This window comes from Nilaparvata lugens, chromosome 3 (assembly GCF_014356525.2).
Source record: "Nilaparvata lugens isolate BPH chromosome 3, ASM1435652v1, whole genome shotgun sequence".
Lineage (NCBI taxonomy): Eukaryota > Metazoa > Arthropoda > Insecta > Hemiptera > Delphacidae > Nilaparvata > Nilaparvata lugens.
In genome coordinates this window covers 71672657-71697612 of record NC_052506.1, presented here as the reverse complement: position 1 = coordinate 71697612, position 24956 = coordinate 71672657, and the positions used below count along the sequence as shown (strand labels likewise).

Sequence of the window (24956 nt, the reverse complement as noted above, 5' to 3'; positions counted from 1 at the left end):
CTTCCTCTCTTTCTCTTTAGCTCCCAATTATCAACTCACTCACTCATGTATTGATTTGTCGCCATGAGTCAAACGAAACCGCACACTGAGGTTAAAATTGTATCTGTCAAACAGATCCACAGAGCCGGATAATTTGCTATAGGATTGATACCCGTCATTCAATATCCATTATCTGGTTGATTGCTGAATTTATTGTTAGCTATCTCTCATCAGCTTGGTGCTGGTTAGGCTTCATTTTACCTCCGCTGGTGACATCAATGATTGAATTTCCTACCTGTGATGTATTATCTCTACAAGTTTTCAAATTATAACGTTCAATTAAACAGAGTTGATTTCAATGTGTTTGAGAGTGATTCTCCTATATTCTCGAATTATAATAATATCAATTCGTTTTATGATTTAGGGCCTAAATTCAGGCTAATATACACATATTTCGTTTATGAAGAATTATTGGAAAGGAACCACAAGTGCAGTCCCAAACTGTCCCTTTCCACTAGATTTGATAGATGAATGTTTGTATACCGTACATGACTATTTCAGAATAGATTGGAATCGTTTTATGTGATTCATATGTCATTGTATTGTACTGATACGATCTTAGTGTTTTTGTATTTGCTTTGACTTACTTTAGTGTTAAAAAGTTGACGAAGTCAATGTATTCATGTGAATATTTTATGACCAATAAAATTTTATTCTATTTTATTAATTTTGGTAATATGCGAGTCCCTCATGAACATCAGTACGCCAAATGATTGGCGATTCAGAGGGGTATTTTTATGTAGAGTTTGTTGAAAAAGTGATGATATAGCCTACTTTCCACATTGTGATATTATCGAATATACAATTCGATTGAATAAATTATCACATTCCTTTCTGATCACGAATAGGTTAATGAGGAGAGATAACATTCTTTTCTGGTCATAAGAATTTGGAGCGTATACAAAGGATACGTGACTTTGTGTGGATATTTAGGGTATCTTTTGCTGAGGGTGATGTTCACATGAGCTCTAGGCTTGTGCGTCGGTAATGAGGCGGGTGATAATGAGAGATGAATATACCTACAGTTTTAGGTGGGCTCCGAACCATTGAGAAGCGATTTTACAACTCATGAATCATATTCAGAGGAGTTGGCTCAAGCGGTCACCCTTCCAACGTGAGTTATAGGCGCATGGTTCTTAACTTATCTGAGCGATAGCTTATCAGCGCGATCACTGAGTCAAACTGCTCCCCAGACTTTATCCATGAAGTATACATTTCTTCAGGTGTCTCATTTGCGACCGTTTTCATGATTCATCCGTCAACAGTTAACAGTTTCTTTGTAGAACTAAAAACAATATTATTTAAGTTATTCCATGCCTCGAAATCTGGAGGCTAGTGTGTTAAATGATATAACATTTCGATATTAATCCAAAAAATCTCTCTATGTTCTTAAATTTATACGCTCTCAACGTTAATTCATTAGTTTTTACGTTCTACGTTTTATCATTTATAACGTAGAACGTAAAAAATACGTTTTATCATTTATAACGTAGAACGTAAAAAATAATAAATTAACGTTGAGAGCGTATACATTTTAAGAACGTAGAAAGCGTTTTTGATTAATAGAAAGTTTCTAAATATTCTACTTTTTTGGATGTCAATAACTACGAAGCTTGTGTACTTCATTCTGTTTACTTTTTCTCTCTCAAATGATATTCTCGTTCACAACTAAAAAGTCAGTACAACCCTCTCAAATTTATTCATCCAATGATGAGACTTATTGGTCTCCAGACACCTTCTAAAACAACAGTTTTCAACAGGGATTCCCTATGGAGTTTTCACTAGCAATTAGAACTAAACTTATGATCTGAGGAAAACCTCTTGATCTAAAAAGAGTTGAATTTGATGATAATGATGTCGGTCTTTTATACACAAAAAATATCATTAGTCTTTGTGCGTCCGAACGAATTGCAAATAAGGCGATGAAAGTTTCACTTTGAGAGCGCTCCTTTCACGCTTCTACAAATATTATGTACATTCTGCATGAGTTATCTCGCAGCTTTCTCAGAAATGAACCAAATGGAAAAGGTGGATTTCCATTCCGAAGAAAATTAGTGAATAGAAACTATAAATTTCACAACCTCATACAAACTGGATACAAATACAGAAACGTTCAGCTGGTGTTGTAGTCGTATTTTTTTGTATAGTGAGTTAGTACTTTCAGAGCTATTCAGAATTTTTTTCCATGTATCTTATTTGAACAAAATCGGGAACTGAGAACCGCCATCGAATCCAACCTGGCCTTAGTGTGGCTTGATTAAATTAGAACCTTAGAGTTGATTTACTTTGTGCCTATTGTGAGCTGTGACGTGATTAACCGCGTATGTTTAGTGCCGGCGTGACTTTGTGTTCTCTGCGAAGTAAAGCTCACGCTCTGCAAACTGGCAGCGAGTTTGTGGCTGTGTTTGAGGTTGCACACGAAATTGCGTCGCGGCATATTTGTTTGACGAAACTCAGCACTGCGCTGCGCGTACGTGGAACAAGATTTTTCCATATCTCAATCCCACAAAACAAGCCGGGCCAATTTATCTTCACCACAGTCTCACTAATTACACAAAGTCCGGGTTTTAGCTCATAATACGCTCTTATAATACGACAAGGGGCTTGTTCTGTACCAAAAATGACTAGGTCTACGCGGGACTCATAATCCTGATTAACTACTGTTTGCTACAAACGTGTGGAAGCGATTTTTGTGATTTGTTGAAGATTAGTCGTTCTATGAAGCTACTAATAACATGTATTTTTATACTATCCTCATGAATTTTAATCTCATAATCAAATAATCGTTAACTCAATCTACAAGACAGTCATGTATTGTGTTTCTAGAAGAAAGATGGTATTATCCTATTATATTAAGCAAGCAATTTCTCCATATATATTTATATGGTTATGTGGTTATATGGCTCTATGGGTATAAATTTATGTTCAACGGATCTCGAAAACGGCTATAACGATTCAAAAAATTTGGAACAAAGTGGGTTTATGATATGAAGATTCAATTGCACTAGGTCTCAACCCTTGGATAACTCGCTGAAGGACATTAAAAAGATGAATACGTCCTTGGAAAAACAGCTGGAGATTTTGTCGTCTGTTGATACCGTAATGGAAGAGAGTGAACAAGTGTATGTGTGTGGGATCATCCAGCTAATCTCACGAGAAGAAAAATTCAGCAAGAGAAATTTATTTTCGTTTATTTCTCTTCTTTTTAGAAAACATGTTTACCTCAGAAAGTCCAAAATAGTAACTAGATGCTGTTAGTGATACATAGTATATTAACAAATATTGTAGCAAACATAGTATATCATTCTAAATCGAATTCATAGTATATCTATTTGTAATTGATGATGTGAATAAATTGTTATTTTGATGAGTGATAGTAGCTTCACCTGGATTTTGATTTGGACTGTAGTATAAATTTGATAAGGGACAGTTTTGGGCGTAAGCCTGTTGTGCCTCCTCATATAACTGTAAAAATAATTGTACGACTGAGAAAATGAATAAATAAATATAAACTATAAATTCAATCTTTCGTTACAAATTTTCTATGCTTTTACACTCCAGAGCAAAGCTCGGTCCCCCGATATTTATTTACTACTCGCACATTATTATAATGACTGGAGAGGAAAAATGAGGTTACCTTGAGTTATTTCTTTCCCGAATCAATAATAATAATTTATTCGCCCAATAAACATAAATTGAACAAAATATTGCAAAAAAAAAACATAACTGGTGTAGCAAGCACCTTAGCATGAACAAGGTGCTAAGGTGCACCTTAAAAACGCATAAAAAACTTGAAAACTTTTAAAAACGCATTTACACTTCACACTTACCGGTAATATTACTTTACACTTTACACTTGACTAATCGATTATAATACTCAGATTGAAATGTTCAATTAGTCGGGAAATTCAGTACTGCTGTACCTTTCAGCTCATTGACGCCAGAGATCAGGTTATCAGGCTAGTAGTATTTTAAAGGTAGGCGCACACTGATCGTTATCGGACGGACGGCACGCATTGGACGGATCGGACGATGATTTGATGCATTGTTTTCAATTGATGCACTCCAATTCAAACAATGCATAAAATTTAATCGTCCGATGCGTGCCGTCCGTCCGATGACGATTTGTGTGCGCCTACTTTAATAGGGCAACTTGAGTTTTTTGATTATTTTAGAGATTACTATTTCTCATTATGTTATAGAAATGACTACGTATCTCTTAAACATGAAAAGGTTAAACGAGGGTACTAGTGATTTCTATAATAATCATATGAGGCTAGATACAATCCTTTTCTGTTCTCTGTTTTCTTTTCGCTGAAAGTAAAAAAGTAAATTCGTATGGCTTTTGTTGGTGGGGAGTCCCTTTCGGGAAGGTCCCACCGCCTGAATATATAATTTAAGCCGTCAATGGGCCTAACGACTGTCATACTTCAGCCGGGACCGACAATTTAACGTGCCCATCCGATAGCACGGGAGTGATCTGGTCAAAAAACTTCGCTGAAAGTGATGCCTTATGACATCCAATCTCACTAGTTTTCAGTTTTTCTGATTGACATCCCACTAGAAAATATTTATATTATCAAATTCAAAGAAAATTTTCAACTCATATCATAATATAATTAGGACACCCAACCCAGAAAATTAATTATCATCATGAAATTCAAGAGAAATTTTCAATTTCTATACTTATCTAATTTGAATGTTTGTTTTTCACAGCCGGAGGCCGATTCGAGGTGGACGAGCGGTCAGGTGTGGTGCGGACCCGCGGCACAGATCCGTTCCAGCTGGACATGGAGTATGTGCTCTATGTGAAGGCCGAGGATCAGAATGGACGCGTCGACGAGCGACGCTACCAGTCGACGCCCGAGGAGCGTCTGTCCATCGTCGGTGGCAAGCGTGCGCCTCAGTTCTACATGCCCACCTACGAGGCCGAAATACCCGAGAACCAGAAGAAGGACTCCGAGTAAGTCAAGTCACTAATATAACTTCCTTAGAACCATTTATCAACCATCTACGTTGAACGCTAATCTATTACATAATGATGGCATGGTTGATTTATTATAATGTATTTAACTCCGGATCCAAACCAACAGCTTTTATATATCTCCTTTTAAACCGAGATGGTGCATATATGACCCTTCGTCAAGCTAAGGGCCGTTTGTTGAGTCGAAGCGTTAACTGAATTTAACAGCTGGTGGTTTAAACTCAAAATGAATCACATTATAATGAACGAGGCTCGATGTGGATTTAATCCAGTTTAAAATGAAATTTAGTTTAAACTGTCACTGTGTAAACGGTACTATATTATCATATTAGAATATAGTCAGCTTGGAATAAGATGAATATCGATCTGAGAAATTTTAATTTTCGAAAACCTTCAATTTTATAGAATCTTGCTTAACCGTAAAAAATACGACGTTATTGCAGTATTGACTTCCATATTAGTGAAATGACATGGAATTTTATGTCCTGATATCGAGTTCCAAGGATAGTTTATAGCTACTATCAAAAACACTTCATTCACATGGCCTACTTTGTAAATTAATAAAAACAATATGAAAATCATGAAGTACCCTTTATTTTTTAAAAACTTTAAAATAGTTCAATAACTAGTTTCGGTGATCACACCATTGTCAGGTTATAAAAGAAAAAAAATATTTTATTTTTAAGTTTTCAAAAAAAAGGGTACTTCAAGATTTTTATATTGTTTCTATCAAGCTACTATATACTATATTCTTGATCGAGTCCAACATCATATATGATGGGTTTTTAGTACCTAGACAAGGGCGCTGATAATAATGATAATCAGGCTATGATAAAAATGTGAACATCCAATTTAACATGATATACTATGGTATTTTTCACTAACTCTATTATGCTTATAATCACTTTCATGGAAAGGGTGATATTCCTGTGATATGAATGTCTAGACTTACTCTTATGTTGTCTTGTACAATCATAATCAACGGAGGAAATTCACCCTGTTGGTAAATTGACTGTGTGAGATAGGAGTCAATCTTTATTATAAGGGGTCGAATGCGATATCAGACCTCTTAAATATTGCACGTAATGATGAGTATGAATATTTCACAGTAATGAAATCAACTCCGATGCAAGCGAGCCTTCAAGTTCGAACCCTTTGTTATTACAGCTCTAAAAACAATTATCGTCAGTTACGTAGTGGGGAGCGCACCTTATGTCCGTCATCAGGGAATTGAGATACTTAATTCATCAGACATGTAAAAGTAGAGTGAGTTTCGAAGGGTGTGAGGGAATGTTGCCGGAAGTAGTATAGTGGGACGGATGAAAGAGTGTGAAACCAAAAGAGGGGTTGGTAGAAGTTGAATGAGAGCGAGTAAGAGGTGGGGATGGAGAAGGAGAGATGGAATGAGAGTGGTGGGAGAGGGTTTAATTGTGTGGGAAGAAGTGTGATCAATCAACACAACTCTTGGATGCGAGAAACTATAAAATTCATGAGCGTTAAACAAGGACGGATGATTGTTGAGTTGTGTTACTCCGCATTCCACTGCTCTGACATTGTGTGTACTTTTCACTGTTGTCGGCGGCCACAAGATGAAGAAATAAATAGAAAAAGTGATGTTTGCGGCTCTTCTAGTAGTACTAAACAGCAGGTGGCACGTCTGAATTGTTTACAGAAGATTCGTCGTCCTTGGTAAATATTTTATCTAGCTTTACAATTACAACTGAGGCCAGTGTACACAGTGAGCATCGTTGTGACTTGTGACTGTGATTCAAGTGCCGCTTCAGAATGTCAGGAATCTTCTTCGAGGAATTTTTCAAGGCCTACTGAAAAAAATACTTGAAAAAATTCTGAAAATACTTCGAAGAATATATATTGTATATTTGGATTTAAAAAATACTTGAAAGTTAGTAATAAACAATCGTTATTTTCCGGTAGAAAATCTTGTTAACTGGAGAAGAAATACTCGTTTCTTGACGAAGAATCTCAATATCTCATTCGATCCATCAATTTCTCTTGATTCCTCCGTGTATGGCCCGGTTGCACAAAAGCCTGTTGAATTTCAATCATGATTGAATTCCACGAGAACCAATCAGAGAAGGCTTCTGATTGTAAGTGATTGTGAGAAGGCTGATTGTGAGAAGGCTTCTCTGATTCGTTCTCGTGGCGTTTGATCTTGATTAAAATTCAACAGGCTTCTATTCAATCGGGCCTATGTGTCACAAAATTGTAATTTTCGAATATAAATGTAATGAGAATTATCATTATCCATGGACATTGCAGTGAATTATTACGAAGACTTCATAAAATTTGTAGAAGAAGATTCTAAATGGAAAAATCAATCACAAATGATAATTCTAGGCCATATTTCCTCACCAATTTTGAGATTTCATTTATTCGAAAAACTTGTTCATAGTTTCATTAGAATAATATGAGTTGAGTGGCGATTCCTTAATTCTTTCTGAGTTTATCCCTTCGCAGTGTGCGCACTAGCAATCCACTTGATCGAATGAGATCTCATTATTAGCCAAGCAACTGTTGCAAACTAACCGCTGTCCAAGTTAGTTGAGGAGGACATAACAAGATAAGAAGTTTCCAAATCAACTGATAGTTCCGATGGAAAGGTTCACAGAAGACTTGCAAACTTGTCTTTGAAGACGTTTGTGGCATCAGTTGGATGCGACAACGACTGGGCTCCAATCGTTCACTGAGCTTGTATTAGTAAGATTAGTCGATGGGATAGATGACTAAAAGAGGATGGTTAGTTTCCTAGAGAAGAGTGGAATTGGCTAGTCTCCTGCCAGCAACGAGCATGCATTTCCTTCTTTTTACTTTTCTGCTTTCCAGCTCATCTAATCGCGTAGACAACTTCGTGGACTGTTTGCAAACTCTTTTTACTAGATTATTCTGTGAAATCTGGTCGCCAAAATGAAAATCATTGGCTATCAAAACTGTATAAACAGTAATAGAAAAATGAGTGAAATTGGAAGGTGATGAACAAAGCAAGAAATTGATAACCATGCAATTATTGTAAAGCCAACAGTATTGTGGATGAAAATCAGTAGAATATGTGAATCAATCAATAGCCCATGAAAATGACGACTGGCAAAATCATGTTCATTTGGGCGAATTGTTCCGTTTTTAAAAGAGATTGTATGAAAAAACTTGGCGCAAATATTACGAATATAAAAATAATCATACAAATCATACAAAATGTTGCACAAAATAAACAACATACGATGCATTTCGCACGAGGAACATTACGATCAAAGACAATTCCATTCCAATGTATTTTATATGGTGCTATGAACAGTATAATATGGTAAAGACGAATGTTTAACGTTGTTTTCTGAGTACGGCGATGTTAACAGTCTTTTTGCAGACTTTGACGATGTTTCCTCAACAGATCAACAGCTTCAACAGTACGTTTGCTTTTGACGCGTTCACTTCCATCGCGCTAATTGGATCAAACGTTATTAGCTGAACTCTATTCTCTCTAGCTTCTATTCAGAAAGTCCGTAGTTGTTATCATGCTAAGCTCTAGAAACAATTCCTTTGTTTGTTCAGCAGCATGTCAATGAATTGAAGGTGACAGCATGCAGCCTTATTGTAACCTATTTATTCGAGCAGAGTGCTGTATGGATTATCCTGAGTCAATAGTAAAACTACACACAGTGGATTTGTACAGTATTACTTTGATTATAGAATCTAATCTTGGAGACAATCACAATGGGAAGGTTTACTGACATATTCACTTTTTCATAGTGACTACTTTGAAAGTATATTAAACGAAATTGACATAGAAAAGTAACAAGAATAGATAAAAGTGAAATCTCACCTCCTTTTTTGAAACTTTTATTTGTAAAAAATTGGGAGAAGACAGTTTTGGGCTATGCCTGTTGTCTTCTCCCAATCATATTTCAATTATGATTTGTGATTGTGATTAAAATAAAATAAATAAATAAATAATTGAAGGCGAAATTGACAGAAAAATGTATCAAAAATAAATGTTGTTGTTTGAAGTAGGCCTACTATAGAAGAGAAAAATTTCAATGTTGTGGTCCTTGTGGAACCTCACTATAATCGAATTATTTGACTAAGTTGTATATAATATATTGTCTGGACATATTTCTCTCAAGATACATGATACATAGGCTATACAATGCTTGTCTATAGTCAACGTACATGAATAAATAGTGGAATGACCAATTTGATAATCAATTAATCTAAACATGTAGAGGAGGGGAAAGTTATAGGCTCAGCAATTGAATAATTTCATATTTTTGTGTTTTCAACTGTAATGAAAATATCAACCTAATACGAGTATAGTAGAATATAACAACTATTCTATTTTTCATCCAGTACTCCATTATGAATTCATTACTTTAACCACTTCAGATTCGCCCTTTTCTGTAGTCTGTTCTATGTTCTCATTCACTCAGTAAATCACAGATTCTATGTTCTGCAGTTGGATATTATTCAACCGCTGTACGACATAGTTTTCTCGGTTTAATATCACAAGTGATTTATAGTTTGCATATCATTTGCATGTATAAAATGCTAGTCAACAATATTTCGTGGTGCTCAATATTATGAAGTGAGTATTGCACGATGATAGTACCCCCTATGCATAGCCTCCTATCAGAAGTGGTATAGCCAGCCAAACCAAGTAGTGATTAATAACATTTCCACAAGCGACCAAGATACGTTGAAATCAAATCCAAGAAGCAGCGTTCCATGTTTTCATTTCCTACTCGAATATGAATGAAATTTTAATTATAATTTTCTTGGAAAAGTTCAGAAAGGTTAAAAGACGACTCTCTGTTGAAGAGCTTACTACCGTCTCGTGTAATCTTATTCAATCTTTTCCTTCCAGACGCGTTCTCTGAAGAACGGCTTTCAGATGTCCTCGTCCTTGTCTACTCCTTTGAGGAATCTTCTCCTCGTTTTCACAGAGTAATAAGAGAGAGAGCACTCATCCAATTACAAATATTGTTACCAAATGTAAATATCACAGATACACTGATATAACTGAGATACACTGATAATCATGACGACCGACCCCTTATCTTGGTACTAAATAAAACGTAATTTTCTATAAATAATAGTGTTGAATTCGTTCGTTTATGATTCAACCCTGATATGTCGTTATTACAAGTTAACAAATCTAGAAATAAGATTTTGAAATATTCGGGTACTATTTCACACGTCATTATGAAGTGTATCAAATGAGAATAATTTCCCAATTCCATGATTGAATGTCTTATCATCATGAACCAATAGAATTCTGTCATTATAATTAAATATAATGTGTCAAAATTATTATATAACAAATTTCCAACTATGTAACCTCATATAAGTTTGAGAGAGGAATAGCACAAGATTACCTTATTTTTGCTCTTCCTACCATTTTCATGATGTATCATTTAATAAAGAAAGTGTATGTTAATGTTGAGCCACAATATGACTGTAATAGAATGGTATAGTTTTAACATCTTACGAGCTCCACTCACAATCTTGGTAATACGATGCTTAGCAAATGGATATTCTATTTCTATACATTTGCATATCTCATCTTGTCCATTTTCTCTGTTATTTCATGTCAAATGAATTTGATTTGATACGATTCATTATCAATACTAAGAGGATTTAAATAATCGCGAATGAGTTTCAATTCTTACATTATTTTCATCATAATCAAAACGACAAAAGTATCCGTGCTATTTGCAATGATCATTAAAATATAATTTCGATTGTGAAACTCAACTAGTCATTAATATCATTAGAAAGGAATAACTTTTTGAGAAATCGGATAGAATTTACTTCAGGTTTTCAAGCATAAAAGCAAAGGGTAACGGTACGGATTCGTAGCTACAGCGCTTTAAATACTTTTCAGCGTTTCCATTGAAGAAAAACAGACTGGAATTGAGGGCGCGAAATCAAAGACGCTGAGAAAAGAAGAGGGTGAAGATGGAGGTTGGAGAGAAAACAACCTTTGCCTTCCACGGTTTAGCAGTTGATAACTCTTTTATTGGCGAACGTGTTTTTGATGGAGTGCTGGCGACGCCACCGCTAAGATGCGATGCAACACGCCGCGGTGTGAGAGTGAATAAGAATAAGGCCGGCGTCTCAGCACTGAATCAGCACAGACGCAATCAACGCTCGGATGTCGATCGCCCCCTACCACCCCCCCCCACAATTGCGGAGAGGAAGAGGAGGTTTCCTAGAAGCATTTGGGGGTTGTTTGCACTTCCCGCACATTTTCTGCAGACAGTCTCTCTCGCGACAAGTCCATCTCTCTCCTCCATCTCTCTCTTCCCGGTTTCTTCGCGATTCCCTCACGTTTATCGATCCCACTCTCCTCAACCACACCAGGGAACCCCCTAACAGGGACCACCCGGACAATCACCGTGCCCTTCTCCCTGTGTGTGAAATATTTAATCCACTTCCCGGAACAACAACGGAGAGGTCCTTCTCACATCGAGGGATTGTGGTAGGGGGATTCTGTTCCCTAATCCCCGAGAGTTTGTCTCCGTTCCAAAATCATAACTTCTAGCCAGGCCGACAATCGCAAGTCGTAGCCGGTCGCCGATAACGTTTAGTGGAAAAACTCGTAGCTTTTCTTCGAGCTTCATCTGTCATTCACATCCTTTAGCTTTTCCCCATGCTGTAAGAGGATGGAGAAAAGTGGCGCCCTTGTTCGATTTTAAATCCCAGTTTTTCTCTCCGGCTGAAGGCTGTCAAAATTTCAAGTCTGACAGCTATCGGACCAGGAAAAATTGTTTTCTGCAAGTTTTCCTGTTGCAAATCGCTGAAGCAGAAAGAAAGTTTTCAACGTCGTTTGGGACACATGAGTTTCATGTTCGTAAACTTAATAAAAGTTGATCCATTTTGTCATGGAGTAAGAAGTTATTGATCGATAATGATTTCCCTATAATGTGGTAAAAACTCTATAATATGTTTTCTATTATATTGGAATGATCTTATTGAAACAAAACCTTCAAGAAAGCATGATGTGTATGTGTTCTTCGTCCATTTCGGGACAGTTCTTTATTCTATATCCTATATTAAAACTTTTTAATTGATTTGAGCTCTGCCGCAAGAAATCCATAATCTATAATTATTTTATAATCTATAATCTAATCTTATTTTATAAGAATAATTCATATTTATAAAATCTCGTTCAAGAAAGAAACAATTTATTGAATCAACATGGCATAGTTTTCCCAGATAGAACTCAGATCTTATGTCTGGTTTCCCTTTCTAACTAACTGTTAAAGTGTATAATCTATTTCTTGAACATGACTGTTTTAAGAACCTTTTTACAATGAATTTGAATTGATAATTCTACTCTAGTTTGGTAGAGAAGATTCGATCTTGTTTCTTACAGTCAACGAATCGATTGTTTCTTGATAATCCAGAATTTCATTGAGTACACTGATGAGTACAATGTACATTGATGAACACTACTCTATTATTTTGTGTTTTTCATTGTCATAAGAAGATATTCAATATGCAATCCACATGAGGCAGAAAAATAAACAATATTTCTCTCAATTACATGTAGCCTACTTCTAATTTATCTGAATAATTTTGATATCTGCAATGCAAATCTAATAGAATTCCTATGAGTCCAATGTTAAGAAATATTTTTTATTTCTGCTATATTTATTCGTATTTGATTAGAAGAGAAAAGTATGCATTTGCGTGCTTTTGTCATTGGAATTGTTAGTAATGCATGTCACGTATCTAGGTCAAGTTATGTTTCTGAGGGATGAAAACTCCAACAACTGAATTTTCTAGCCAAGGCTAGGTACTCCAAGAAATATTCAACTACATTTAATGAGTTTATGTTTATTCTTCTCTGTGTGCCAATCTGAAAATCACACGCGGTAGAAAAATTATAGCTTTATTAAATCTAATATTCCCCGAACATACTGAATAATCTCAGTGATTGAAAATGTATTCATGTCCTGAAATTCGCATTGCATTATTATTGGTGGAGTAGAAACCCCATTCTAGCTCTTTTCCATCTATGAGATAGTTCCGTCATGATGCTAACATAATGTTCTATGAGTTGGTGGAGGTCTGAAAACGAACTTGGGATAAAGGCTTTTAGGGTTCAGCGGATATGCAGAAGTTATCATAAATTACCATGATTATTTTTCACTTAAATTCCTTTCCGTTTTTCCATTTCTACACTCCTGTTTTACGTTTCTTCCCTCGCCTCGCTCCACCAAGTTGCCGAGTTTCAGTTAGCTTCTCTCAAAACTAGCTATTTTGTGAAAGTATTTTATGATCGTCTATTATATTATGAACGATATGTACATCATCATTTCTCATTTTGTGAAACTATTTTATGATAGTTTATTACATTATTAACTATATGTACATCATTATTTCTCATTGTGTAAAATTAATCATAATTCGCTGGTGTTCAAACCAATTGTCTAGATTGTTTTTTTAATAAAATGATTTAATAAAAAACTCCGAAAGAATCATCTGAAGAATTGTGACTCAATTAATAAGAGTTTTTAAATCATTGATTGTACTTGTTTTAGTTAAATTGTAATGATTGACCATACTAATAAGCTATGTTCATTTTTCAGTATAATCTCAGTGAAAGCGAAATCGTTTGCGGACCGAGAGATCAGGTATACGCTGAAGGCACAAGGCCAAGGCGCTGGTACCTTCAACATTGGACCGACTTCGGGTATTGTGAAGCTGGCCAAGGAACTTGACTTTGAAGATCTTCGACAGCCCCACGTCTACTCACTCATAGTCACTGCCACTGAAGATTCGGGAGGATTTTCAACTTCTGTTGAGGTAACTGTAACTGGAAATTACACTCAAATAGATCTCATGGGCGAAAAATGCTCTTACAAGCTGATTAATCAATGCCCTTAGGAGGTATAATAAATCAATGCTCATCCAACTTTAAACTTTGGAAAAGCAGTCATTATAAATTGAATAAGATGAAGAGAAATAAGACAAATCTTCAAGTGAATTAAAATGCATCTCGTTTGCTAGAGACTAAAATGAAGAAGATACAGTACAAACAGTAAAAGTTCACTATTTTATCAGAAGTAGAAGACCCTTATAAGATAATGCTCTTCAATACTGCAAACATTAGATTCAGTTTGACAATATTATGTTGACATAACCGAATTATTGAATTGATAACAATGGATTGTTTGAATGCGATTTGAGAATTCTCTCCATTATTATTCTCATGCTATCGCTATAGTTTACTCCCATAGAAATTAGCCTGATTTCTCTAAAAACTTCTTTACCTTTCTTACCTGATCATCTTCATCTCTAATGAGATTTTGAATGGGATCTTATGATTTCGAGCAGCATAATGCATTTCTTATGATAATGAATTGATGGGTTTGTAATTGTCAAGAAAACCCTTTAAATGATCTAGAAATTGTAGTTTAGAACATCACATAAGAACTATTTAAGCAAAGTTAAATAAACCATCGTACATCGTATGAGCTGACATAAAAAACAGACGAGATAAAAAAAACCAATAAGCCCATTGTCAATCCTCGACTTCAGGAACAATATTTTGAAATATTACATGAGAACTACTGAAGCAAAGATGAATGTCAGTGTATGAGCTGACTTTAGAAACAGAAAACGAGAAATCTAATTACAAGAACTCCAATAAACTCACTGTTAATTCTCGACTTCATTGGAGTTTACGAGCACTATAATAAAAATAGGGAACAAATGCGATGTTGACTGGTCTTCTTCTGTAGTTGTAAGATCAGGTTAGAAAATTGTTGCGAAACTTGGACGTGTGAATTTCATATTTTATGAAGGCTGTAAAATGCTCCCTTCATCCGCTGTGACAGTTCAGGTATTAAAGGGTTTTGTTGGCACGCTTGTTACAGCCACTCTCTCACCTACCATCCTTTTCTGCCTCACCAGCACTCACTCAATCTGTCTCTCTCACACACGGTGAGTAACTGGCACTCGGGTGTTTTCTTGCACGATTGTTATCTAGAATCGTGACAGACTTCAACGCGAAATACAAACGTGACCGTCGTCATTGCTTTTTCAGGGGTTTAAAACCTTCTCGTTCCGATACAAGCTCGCCTTTTCAAGCTCGTGTACTCCTTATCAGCCTTTTCTTCTTATCACGGGGCTTCGGAAAACAGTTTGTGGAAAAACAGGAGCTCGGTTTCAACATTATGGCAGATGAAAATAGAATGTAAACACTCACTTTATTGAGTAATAGGATTACTGTTTCTTCCCGCAACTAGTTCTCACTTTATTCAGAAATAGTCTTGAAGCAAACAAAAAGTTCCTCTTCAAACCATGAACTATAGTTTTAATAATTTTTTAGAGTTACACTTACTAAATCACCATGTTGTTATTTTCCACAGTGAGAACATAGATTAATCACTTCAATCACCAACATTCATTTTGTAATCATTAAAAATCAATTGCTATTATCCATTTTTACTATGGATGATGGTTATCATCATCCATAGTAAAAATGGATAATTGTTACAAGCAGACCATTTAGGTTAAACAAGCCTCATTTTATTTTTTTCTATTTGAACTCACTTAGAACGATAAATAAAATCGGGTACTTTATAAAGGGCTGCACCAATCCACCAATCAGTTTCAACTTTTTCAAATCAGCTAAACATAATGATCACGGATTGAACTAGTCTCCCGTGTTGCAACTCTGCATTAGTGAAATGAGGATGATTGGAAGTGTGTTATTGTGGTGATATTTGGAATAATAAGAGAAATAAAAATTGATGGAGGAGTTAGTTATTCCATTTATTAAACGAAAATCCAGGAAATGAGTGGTTTCAAATACACTTGAAAATTTCGTAGTGCCAATATTGACCAATATATCGATAACAGAAAGAATTGATCTAGAAAATCTCCATTGTCTCTAATCCTTTTTTTGATATAAATATTATGAAAAACCTCCTTTGTGTTCAGAAAAATTCAATACTCTTTTGTTTCCAATATTGAAAGATATATTCAAAATTGAATGAAAAAGACTGAGAAATTGTCAAAAACCACTGATTTATTGATAATTAGAAAGACCGGTTTCGGTCTAAACAGTTTATCACTGTATAAACAGTTTATCAGAGATTGACAATGGTGTAATAACCGAAACCGGTCTTTCTAATTATCAATAAATCAGTGGTTTTTGACAATTTCTCAGTCTAATTCATTAAATATGAATAATTACCACAATATCAACTTCTCAACTACACAAAAAGTGAATATATTCAAAACCTCCTTTTGTAGACTATCTTCTTATATGATCAATGATAATCAATTGAAAGCCTGACAATGCTGAATCAATAAATGTTCTGGATTGACACATAGCTGCTATGCAAACGATAAATAAAATCTACTTTCTGTAGCCTTGAAATAAGAGTGAGTAACTTCATAGTAAGTGCCCTATGTAAAGAATCATTTATTGCCCTCAGGGCCTAGAAATAAAGTGAACAATTTGCGGAAAACGATCAGGGCAATGATGATATATTCTTTGGCTTATATGCTTTGATATGCTTTGTAATATAGTTTTGGCTGTGTCTGCTGGTCCTTCCCAATTTTAATGAATTATGTTTTGTTTTGTATGTTCATTGATTGAATAAATATAACTTTTAATGATGCACAATATAACTATTGTGATAAAATAGAAGGGTACTTGATAGAATATAATAGTAGAAACATAACCTATTTTTTGGACATGTTATTATTTATCAAAATTTGGGAATGGAATAGTTTTGGGCCAAGCCTGTTGTTCCATCCTAATCATATTTTCATTATTTGTAATTGTATCCACGAATGAATGAATAAATAAATGAAAATATTCTATTGTGTTTCAATACCTTAGCCTTAAAATAAGAGTGAGTAACGTCATAGTAAGTGCACTATGATAATAACTTTGTTGGCGTTTCGCAGTTGACGATCAGAGTGACAGACGTGAACGACAACGCGCCCAAGTTCGAGCTGCCCGACTACCAGGCGCACAACGTGGACGAGGATATCCCCCTGGGCACGTCCATCCTCAAGGTGAAAGCCACCGACAGCGACTCGGGCGCCAACGCCGAGATAGAGTACCACGTGAGCGACGACCACTTCGCAGTCGACAGCAACGGCATCGTGAACAACAACAAGCAGCTCGACGCTGACAACAACAACGCCTACTACGAGTTTGTTGTCACCGCCAAGGATAAGGGTAGGTTCATGAAAAACAGGGGTGGAAAACATGGTCACCGCCACAGACAAGGGCAGGTCTCAAACGTTGTGGAGAAGTTGTGTAATGAGTTTCCGTTCTGATTATGTGAATTAAGGTGCATTTTCGTTTGTGCGTAAATTTCCGCAATCGACGACGTCAAGCATTGTTGACATTCATATTGTCAAATTTTAAATGTGCTAAAACAGCTGGTCAAATAACTTTTCATTATTTGTCTTTACTATTCAAGAATCAAACATTTTTAATAATATCAACATATTGCCATTGAAAAGTATAAACTCAACCTCCCCCATTAAAACATAATTGAACATAATCTTTTTGGTTATGTAGACAAATTGAAATCTTCCCAATCTGAGATTCTCTCCCTGTCATGGTCGACGACTGCATTTACGCACAAACGAAAACCCAGCTATAGGGAAAATATCATTAATCTGATCCTTGACCAATATAGAAAACTAAACCAATGGGTCATACCATGGAGAAAAGATAGCATGTAGATACCCATGGTATAGGCCATTTATGTTTCAAATTTCACTGTCAACTGAAGCCGATAGTCATGGTAGTTGCTTTTTCGTGAAGCTATTGAGACTGTTAGTCTCTCATACAGTGATTAATCAGCTTGAGTTAACAATAATCAGCTTGAACTTTGGAACAAAAACCTTTACCATGAGATATTTCCTTATGTTATCTTTTCTCTATGGTCATACTTTCAACAACTTGAAATGAAATATTATCGATATTGCTTACCCCAAGTCTAAATAAAATAGCTTTTTTGTTTAGTCTATAAAGATTGGACTTATTGTATACGAGATATAATGTAAATGTGTCTTTTCATAGGGATGAGAAAAGGTCTGTTCTGAATAATATTACTGTCATTTTATTGTCATTCATATAACTTAAAACTTCAAATGAATTTTTCTTAAACATTTTCCATCCATGTTGTGATGAGTTGATTAGCTTTGAGTTATTGTTTTAATGGAAATACTATATTTCTCTCAATAATGGGATTGAAAATAAATTTGATAATAATAATACTAATCACTTTATGTAGAAAAGCATATCGTTCCATAACAGTGGGCACATTCAAACATAGGGGAATCTTGTATAAGAAGATGCATGTTGAGTGAATTCATCCAGAGTCCTGCATCTATGAGTACTGAGAACAGAAGGATTGACAGCAAGCTAGTCTGGTAGGATAGGATAAGGTAAGGTATCTTCCAGGAGAGGGAAGATTTGAAATATCCTTTTCAGTTTTGTTGTTGAAAGAAGGGTGACAGTGACTTGGAAATATATTAAATCATTATTAATTTGATGATAAGATCACTATTCTATAACAATCTATATTTATTATTTCAGGAGAGCCACCTAAGACTGGAACCGCAACTGTGCGAATCTACACGAAAAATAAAAACGATGAAGAGCCTAAATTTTCGCAACAAGTGTACACGCCAAATGTCGATGAGAACGCTGGACCAAATACTCTTGTTACAACCGTTGTAGCTTCGGACAAGGATGGTGATAATATAAGGTCAGTGAAATAGTGTAAAATAAGATTCATGGTTGCCCATTTCTCCCTGGCAATTGAAGTCATGTTGATCGAAGAGACAATCAGTGAATTGGAAAGTAGACACAACGATTTCAACTCACAGGATTCATTGAAAGGAATTCCTGATCAGTGTATGATGTTTTGATTTATAGTTGGATGGGCTACTTCTGTCTGATACAGAGTGCCGCCAACTAATTTTGAATGTTACAGTTGGCAGAAAGCATTCAGAAGGCAGAAGATGTTCGAAATTTTGCGCAATTGATGTGAACTTTTTGTCATTGAGATAAGTTAAGAATCATGAAAAGATTCATTTAGATAATTTCAAATTCAAATTTTAGAGTTAAAGTTGAGAATCAGCTTAAGCCAACTCCTCTGAATATGATTCATGAGTTGTGAAATCGCTTCCCAGTGGTTCGAAACCCACCTAAAACTGTAGGTCCATTCATCTCTCATTATCATCCGCCTCATTACCCACGCACAAGCTTAGAGCTCATGTGGGTATCACCCTCAGCAAAAAAAGTAAACATGGATGATTGGAGCTTGCAATACCTAGACCATATAATGAGAGACTTCTATAAAAATGTTGATATTGGCCCCACAGATGATTTCGACAGCATTACCGGATTGGTACTTAATGGACGTATCCGTTTGGGATCTGTTGGATAAAAGGTGCACCGCGTAAACGTCCTGCAATAATTTATGAACTGAAGAATAACATTGAATAATGAATCTATACCTTTACCCAATATTTGATGCACTGCAATTTCAAACTTTTCATAATGGGCTGTGAATCCGAATTGAAGCACTTTTTTGCAGTGATATAGAAAAGTGAAGTGATATTTGAAAGTACTCACCGACTTTTTCATAGAATGGCAAGCTTCTTTTGACTTTACTTTTCATCATCAACAATTTTCTAGTTCCGTCGGGAAAAAAAAACTATCCAATTAGTTTCTAATTATAGAACTATTATATCAATATAACTGTTAACAGAACTTATAATAGCACTTTCAATTAAGTTTTCCTCCACCTACTGTCTAAAGTACTTACTTTACTCCCTGAAAAATAATACTAAAGTGTCACTTTTTCGCTCTCGGTGGTAAAAAACAGAAAAACTCCCTAGGGAGGAAAAGTGACTCCATTTAAATAACATGGGAAGCATCTCTATTTCAAAAACTCATATTGTAATAGGTTAGAAGGTCTAAGCTCAGATGAGAAAGCGTAATAGAGGTGTATGTCATTGAGTCAACTGAATTCAATACCACAACAAGAAATTTGATCAATTCATGAAATATATGTTTGTATAATATTATATTCTCAATATTAGTAGACGATAAAAATTTATACAATTTTTAAAATATTTTATTCTATTCAAAATACCAGCCAACAAATATTTTTGATCTGCAATTCAAATCTGAAACGCGTTATCTGGAGTCAGCCATTTTTGGCAGCCGCTCAGCTGATATAATTGTTACAACTTTAGCCGATAGATAGCGCAATCGGCAGTGCCAATCAGCCGACCGGTTTTTAGGTTTTAGATTTTAGGTTATGTTGTTAGGAAACATTGTCACCAATACGTAAGTTATTAAAATGATTTTATTTGCAGTTTCTATAAAAAAATGTAGATGGAGGAAAAATGTTGTGTACATCATGAGCGAAAAATACTTTTTCTCCCTCAGGAAAATTGTTGCCCTTGGCTTTGCCTCGGGCTTCAAACTTTTTCCCACAGGGAGAAAAAGTCGTACTTTTCACTCTAGATATACAAATAACTATTTCAACATTAGTTTATTTGATATTCTTCGAAAAATAAAATAAACCCACGCAAATCTCTCACTTTGTATGCTGAGTCTTGAGTGGTCATCATCATCTCTTACCTTCTTCAATTTTTAGTAAGAGTAAACTATTCATCCACTAATTAAGTACCTTTTCCAGTAAGGGCTACTTAAATGTTCAATATTACAGAAAATATTCAGTACCCTTGTTATATTCTACATGACTAGTTTTGTCATTATATCAACCTGAAGTGTTTTTTTTTCAAAAATTCAAAAGTGTAAATATACAAGAGTACTTGTAAACTCTACAATATTGCTTATCGAAAATAGAACAGTTTTGGGCTAGGTATTTTGGTCCTTTTTTGATCATATTATTAAGTAGTTTGTGCATTATGTAAATTGAATGAATAAGAATAAATAGAAATATCTACTATTAATAGTTACAAAAACAAAACACAACATTGGTTCTCAATAGTAATAGAATATTTTCAATTGAATAAAGTTCTCTCTCAAACTGCCCATGTTCAGAGTTGCTGATTATTGTAATATAGGTACCGCATATTAATCTATCGAGTACTCTTTTAAACTGTCATTGTTCAATGTTACAGATTGATGTAATGTCAATATTAAATATTTTAAGATATTTATTATATTATTAAATATAAATTTTATGTTTTAGATTTGGTTTTGTGGGCGGCGGCACGAACTCGGGCCAGTTCGTGATCGAGGAGATCACGGGTGTGATCCGTCTGCACGGCAAGGCGATCACGCTGGACCGCGACAAGTACGAGCTGAACGTGACGGCGATGGACGACGGCGCCTGCTGCGTGAACGGCGACGCCACCATCCACACGAGCACGGCCGTCGTCGTCGTCTTCATCACAGACGTCAACGACAACAAACCCGTCTTCAAGGACTGCGGCAGCTACAATCCCAAGGTGGAGGAGGGGGCGCCCAACGGCAGTCCTGTTATCAAGGTTGGTTTTTGGTCTCGTTGCACTGTGAGGAGTTCAATCTGGCAAAGTTAAGTCCAATATATTGGACTTTAGGACCAAAAAGTTTTATGTCAATTATTTATAAAATTGTTGATTCAATCAAGGGAGAACAACAGTGAGAAATTATTTTCTCTTCTAGTCTTTACTATATTAATTAATAGTTAAGGCGAACGTACACAGCAACAGACAAGTTTGCAGACTTGCAGACAGATGGAGATGGAGATGGAGGAAAACCCGCACCATAATATCGAATGTTGCAACCCACACAGGCGACCGTTTGTCTGCGTTTGTCTTCTCACGTTTTCATACACATGTTTGAATTCTTCTATGTATAAAAATAGAAAATAAAAATACATGTACCCTTTTTCATAATTGTTCATTTTAAAGAATATTGAAATGTTAATATTTATATTTATTTTAAAGAAAGGGTACTTGGTTTTTAATTTTTTATTCTTATTCAAGAGTAGCCCTAACTAACAAGATAATTCTCTCTGTACGTCTGCACACTGTCTATTGTTGTGTGCGTTGGCCTTCAATGTATAATTATTTTATGTGATATTGAATTCCAGTTGAATTCAGTTGATTTTAAATTGGTTTTTCGCTCTGCAAGTATGAACATTTCTAATAAACTGTCTTTCTCATTATTATTTATCATGTATTTCATTCAAGGATACATTAATTATGATCAATTTTCGAGAAATTTGCTATTCAAGAAGATTGGCTGGTCTTCTCTCATCATTTAATTTAAATACTCTGGTGAGAAATATAGGCTATATATTTTTCAAAATCAATCTATCATCAGGGGTTAAAATGCCATGAGAATAATCGTATACTGAGAATTGTTTTTTTTTGTCAGGGCTACTCTTGAATAGAAATGAAAATAAAAATCCAAACCCTCTTTTGAAATTGTTAATTGACTTGATATATAATGTTGATCATAGCCGAAACATATTGTGATTAAACAATTTTAAAAAATGGAACTCAGATTTCAATTTTATTTCCAGTATGCTGAATTATTTTCAATCATGATTTGATGTAAATTTTGTTATAATGAACTACTATTTTTGCGTTTATCTCCTGGTGACCAGATGGCTAGATTGACAGTTCCGGTCTCTATGTTTGGAGAAAACTTTAAATCATACGGGTCAAATTGATGAATTGATGAAGATGTATCTTCTTCATCTATTATATATACTCTCAAATAAGCGATGATTCACTCTTGAATAATGGAATAATATTGTCAAAATGTGAATTTAATTCTGTTGGTTCAATCATGTATAATTCATATTACTATGTGTTGTAGTCACTATGAATGTAATGAATATTGTAATTCTGGTAGATAGCCCTTCAGATATGCGAAAAAAGTTGAAATGCCTGGAGGCCTATTGTCAGAGTTTGCAGCTCAGGGTAAATACTACAAAAACAAAAGTGATCCCCTTTCACAAGGGAAAATTGAAAAAGCATTTGCCCTTTTATTACTGCCAGGAAAAAATAGAAATTGTCAAAACCTATAAATATTTAGGCGTTGAATTCTGTAGCTCAGGTCGTTACAACTCATTTTGCTGCGCATTGTGTGTTAAGGCGAAAAGTGTTAGTTCAGCTATCAGATATGCTTTAGCTCAGGCCAAGTCTGATTCCTGGGAGAGTAAAATAAAACTGTTTAACACTATTTTGTTGCCGGGGGTATTGTATAGCTCTGAAGTGTGGGGGTTGTCATGCATGGAGCCAGTGGAAAAAATCCAGTGTCAATTTTTCAAGAGCTTGCTATTTCTTTATAAGGGTACTCCTGACTGGGCGATTCGCATCGAGACAGGTAACCTTAAACTGGTTAATATAATTTTTCGAAAAGCTCTGAATTGGTTAATACGACTATTAGAAATGCCGGTCAATAGATACCCAAGAAAATGCTATGAAATTATGAGACAAGAATTAGCTCATGGTAGTTTCAGAGACACAAAACTCAAATACAACTGGTTATATCAAGTAATGAGTCAATTCCATTATGCCTCAGCGAGCAACCTGTGGACCGATCACGGGATAGAACTGAATACTCTAAAAACGTTTTGTACTTATTTGGTAGATAAGCGAGAACTTATCCAATTTAGATGTTAGCAGGGCCCTTGATTCTCATTCATTACCCAGGTACACATTTTTAAACCCAAATTTTCTAATAGGTGAACAACTGAATTTCAAGTTGGCTTTTTCAAAAATCCGCTGTGTTTCCCAACTGAGACTAGCCAGTGACACATGCTTTTACATGTTTCTTGAGGGGAAGGGTACTTGGATTAACTGCAGGGAGCTCTGTCCAATCTGCAATCTTAGAACCGACGAATCGGTACAACATTTCTTACTGATATGCCTTATGTATAATGACGCAAGAAAACGTTAAATTGGCAAACGTATTAGAAATATTGTAATGGATTCAGATAAAGTTATGGTTTTTTTGTCAAATTTAACTTTTGTAAAAATGAATAATTTATATAATTTTTGTGTAGAAGCTGTTGGAATTAGGTCATTAATTTTAAGTACCACAGGCTAAACTGACACTTGGACTCAATTTCGAAATAATAATAGCCTAATTATGTGTCAAACTAATATGTTTTTTTGTGTCAAACGAATACTATGTACTCAACTCTTTGTATATAGGGCATGGCCCTGATTACAAATAAATTCTATTCTATTCTATTTTATTACTACGGTATGTGTTGTATTCTTGTTGATTTTTAACTGAAACTTTCAAGCACAACTTGATGAGTTCAACTAGATAATATTTAATTTCATTCGCCTAACTTTTCTAACCAACTCGTAACCACCATCACTTAGTACAAAATATTCATTCTTTCAAGAATGATGATAAGAGTTCACTGTGGATTTTATGATTTCTTGAGAAAATATTCTTGTTTCCAGGTACAAGCTACTGACGAGGACAAAGGTGTCAACGGACAAGTGAAATATTCGATTGTACAACAACCAAATCAAAAAGGAACAAAATTCACTGTCGATGAAGAAACTGGAGAAGTATCAACAAACAAGGTAATTTGAGCTACAATCGATCAAACTACAAACAATCATAAGCTTTTTTAAAAAATGATTTTTATGTAATCTTTCTTCCTGTTTGTGATGTTCTATAGTGAGGGTGAGGTCCACGTATTTGCACCTCAATGTCACCAATGGCAGTATTTCAATAACATTGGTGTTGCTATCCTTGTCTATCATCCGACATAGCAGATCCTTTTCCAGCTCCGCAATGTTGCCAGATCATTTTTCAACATTGGAGAAATATAATTGATCAACAAAATATTTTATATGAATCATTAACATTTGCTACCGTATTCAAAAAATTAAAAATATATTTTGTTGTCTAGAAAATAATTTTTACACAAGG

The 24956-nt window shown here is 35.1% G+C and overlaps 1 protein-coding gene across 1 annotated transcript in view; it reads left to right on the top strand.

The window, feature by feature from the left end:
* LOC111046550 (neural-cadherin) overlaps positions 1–24956 on the top strand; it is a 680352-nt gene that overhangs the window by 165992 nt on the left and 489404 nt on the right. Inside the window, exons 6-11 of the mRNA XM_039422881.1 lie at positions 4756–5002; positions 13630–13846; positions 16967–17243; positions 18618–18789; positions 21256–21553; positions 24479–24604. Coding sequence (XP_039278815.1) covers positions 4756–5002; positions 13630–13846; positions 16967–17243; positions 18618–18789; positions 21256–21553; positions 24479–24604 — 1337 coding nt within the window. The remainder of the gene's footprint in view (positions 1–4755; positions 5003–13629; positions 13847–16966; positions 17244–18617; positions 18790–21255; positions 21554–24478; positions 24605–24956) is intronic.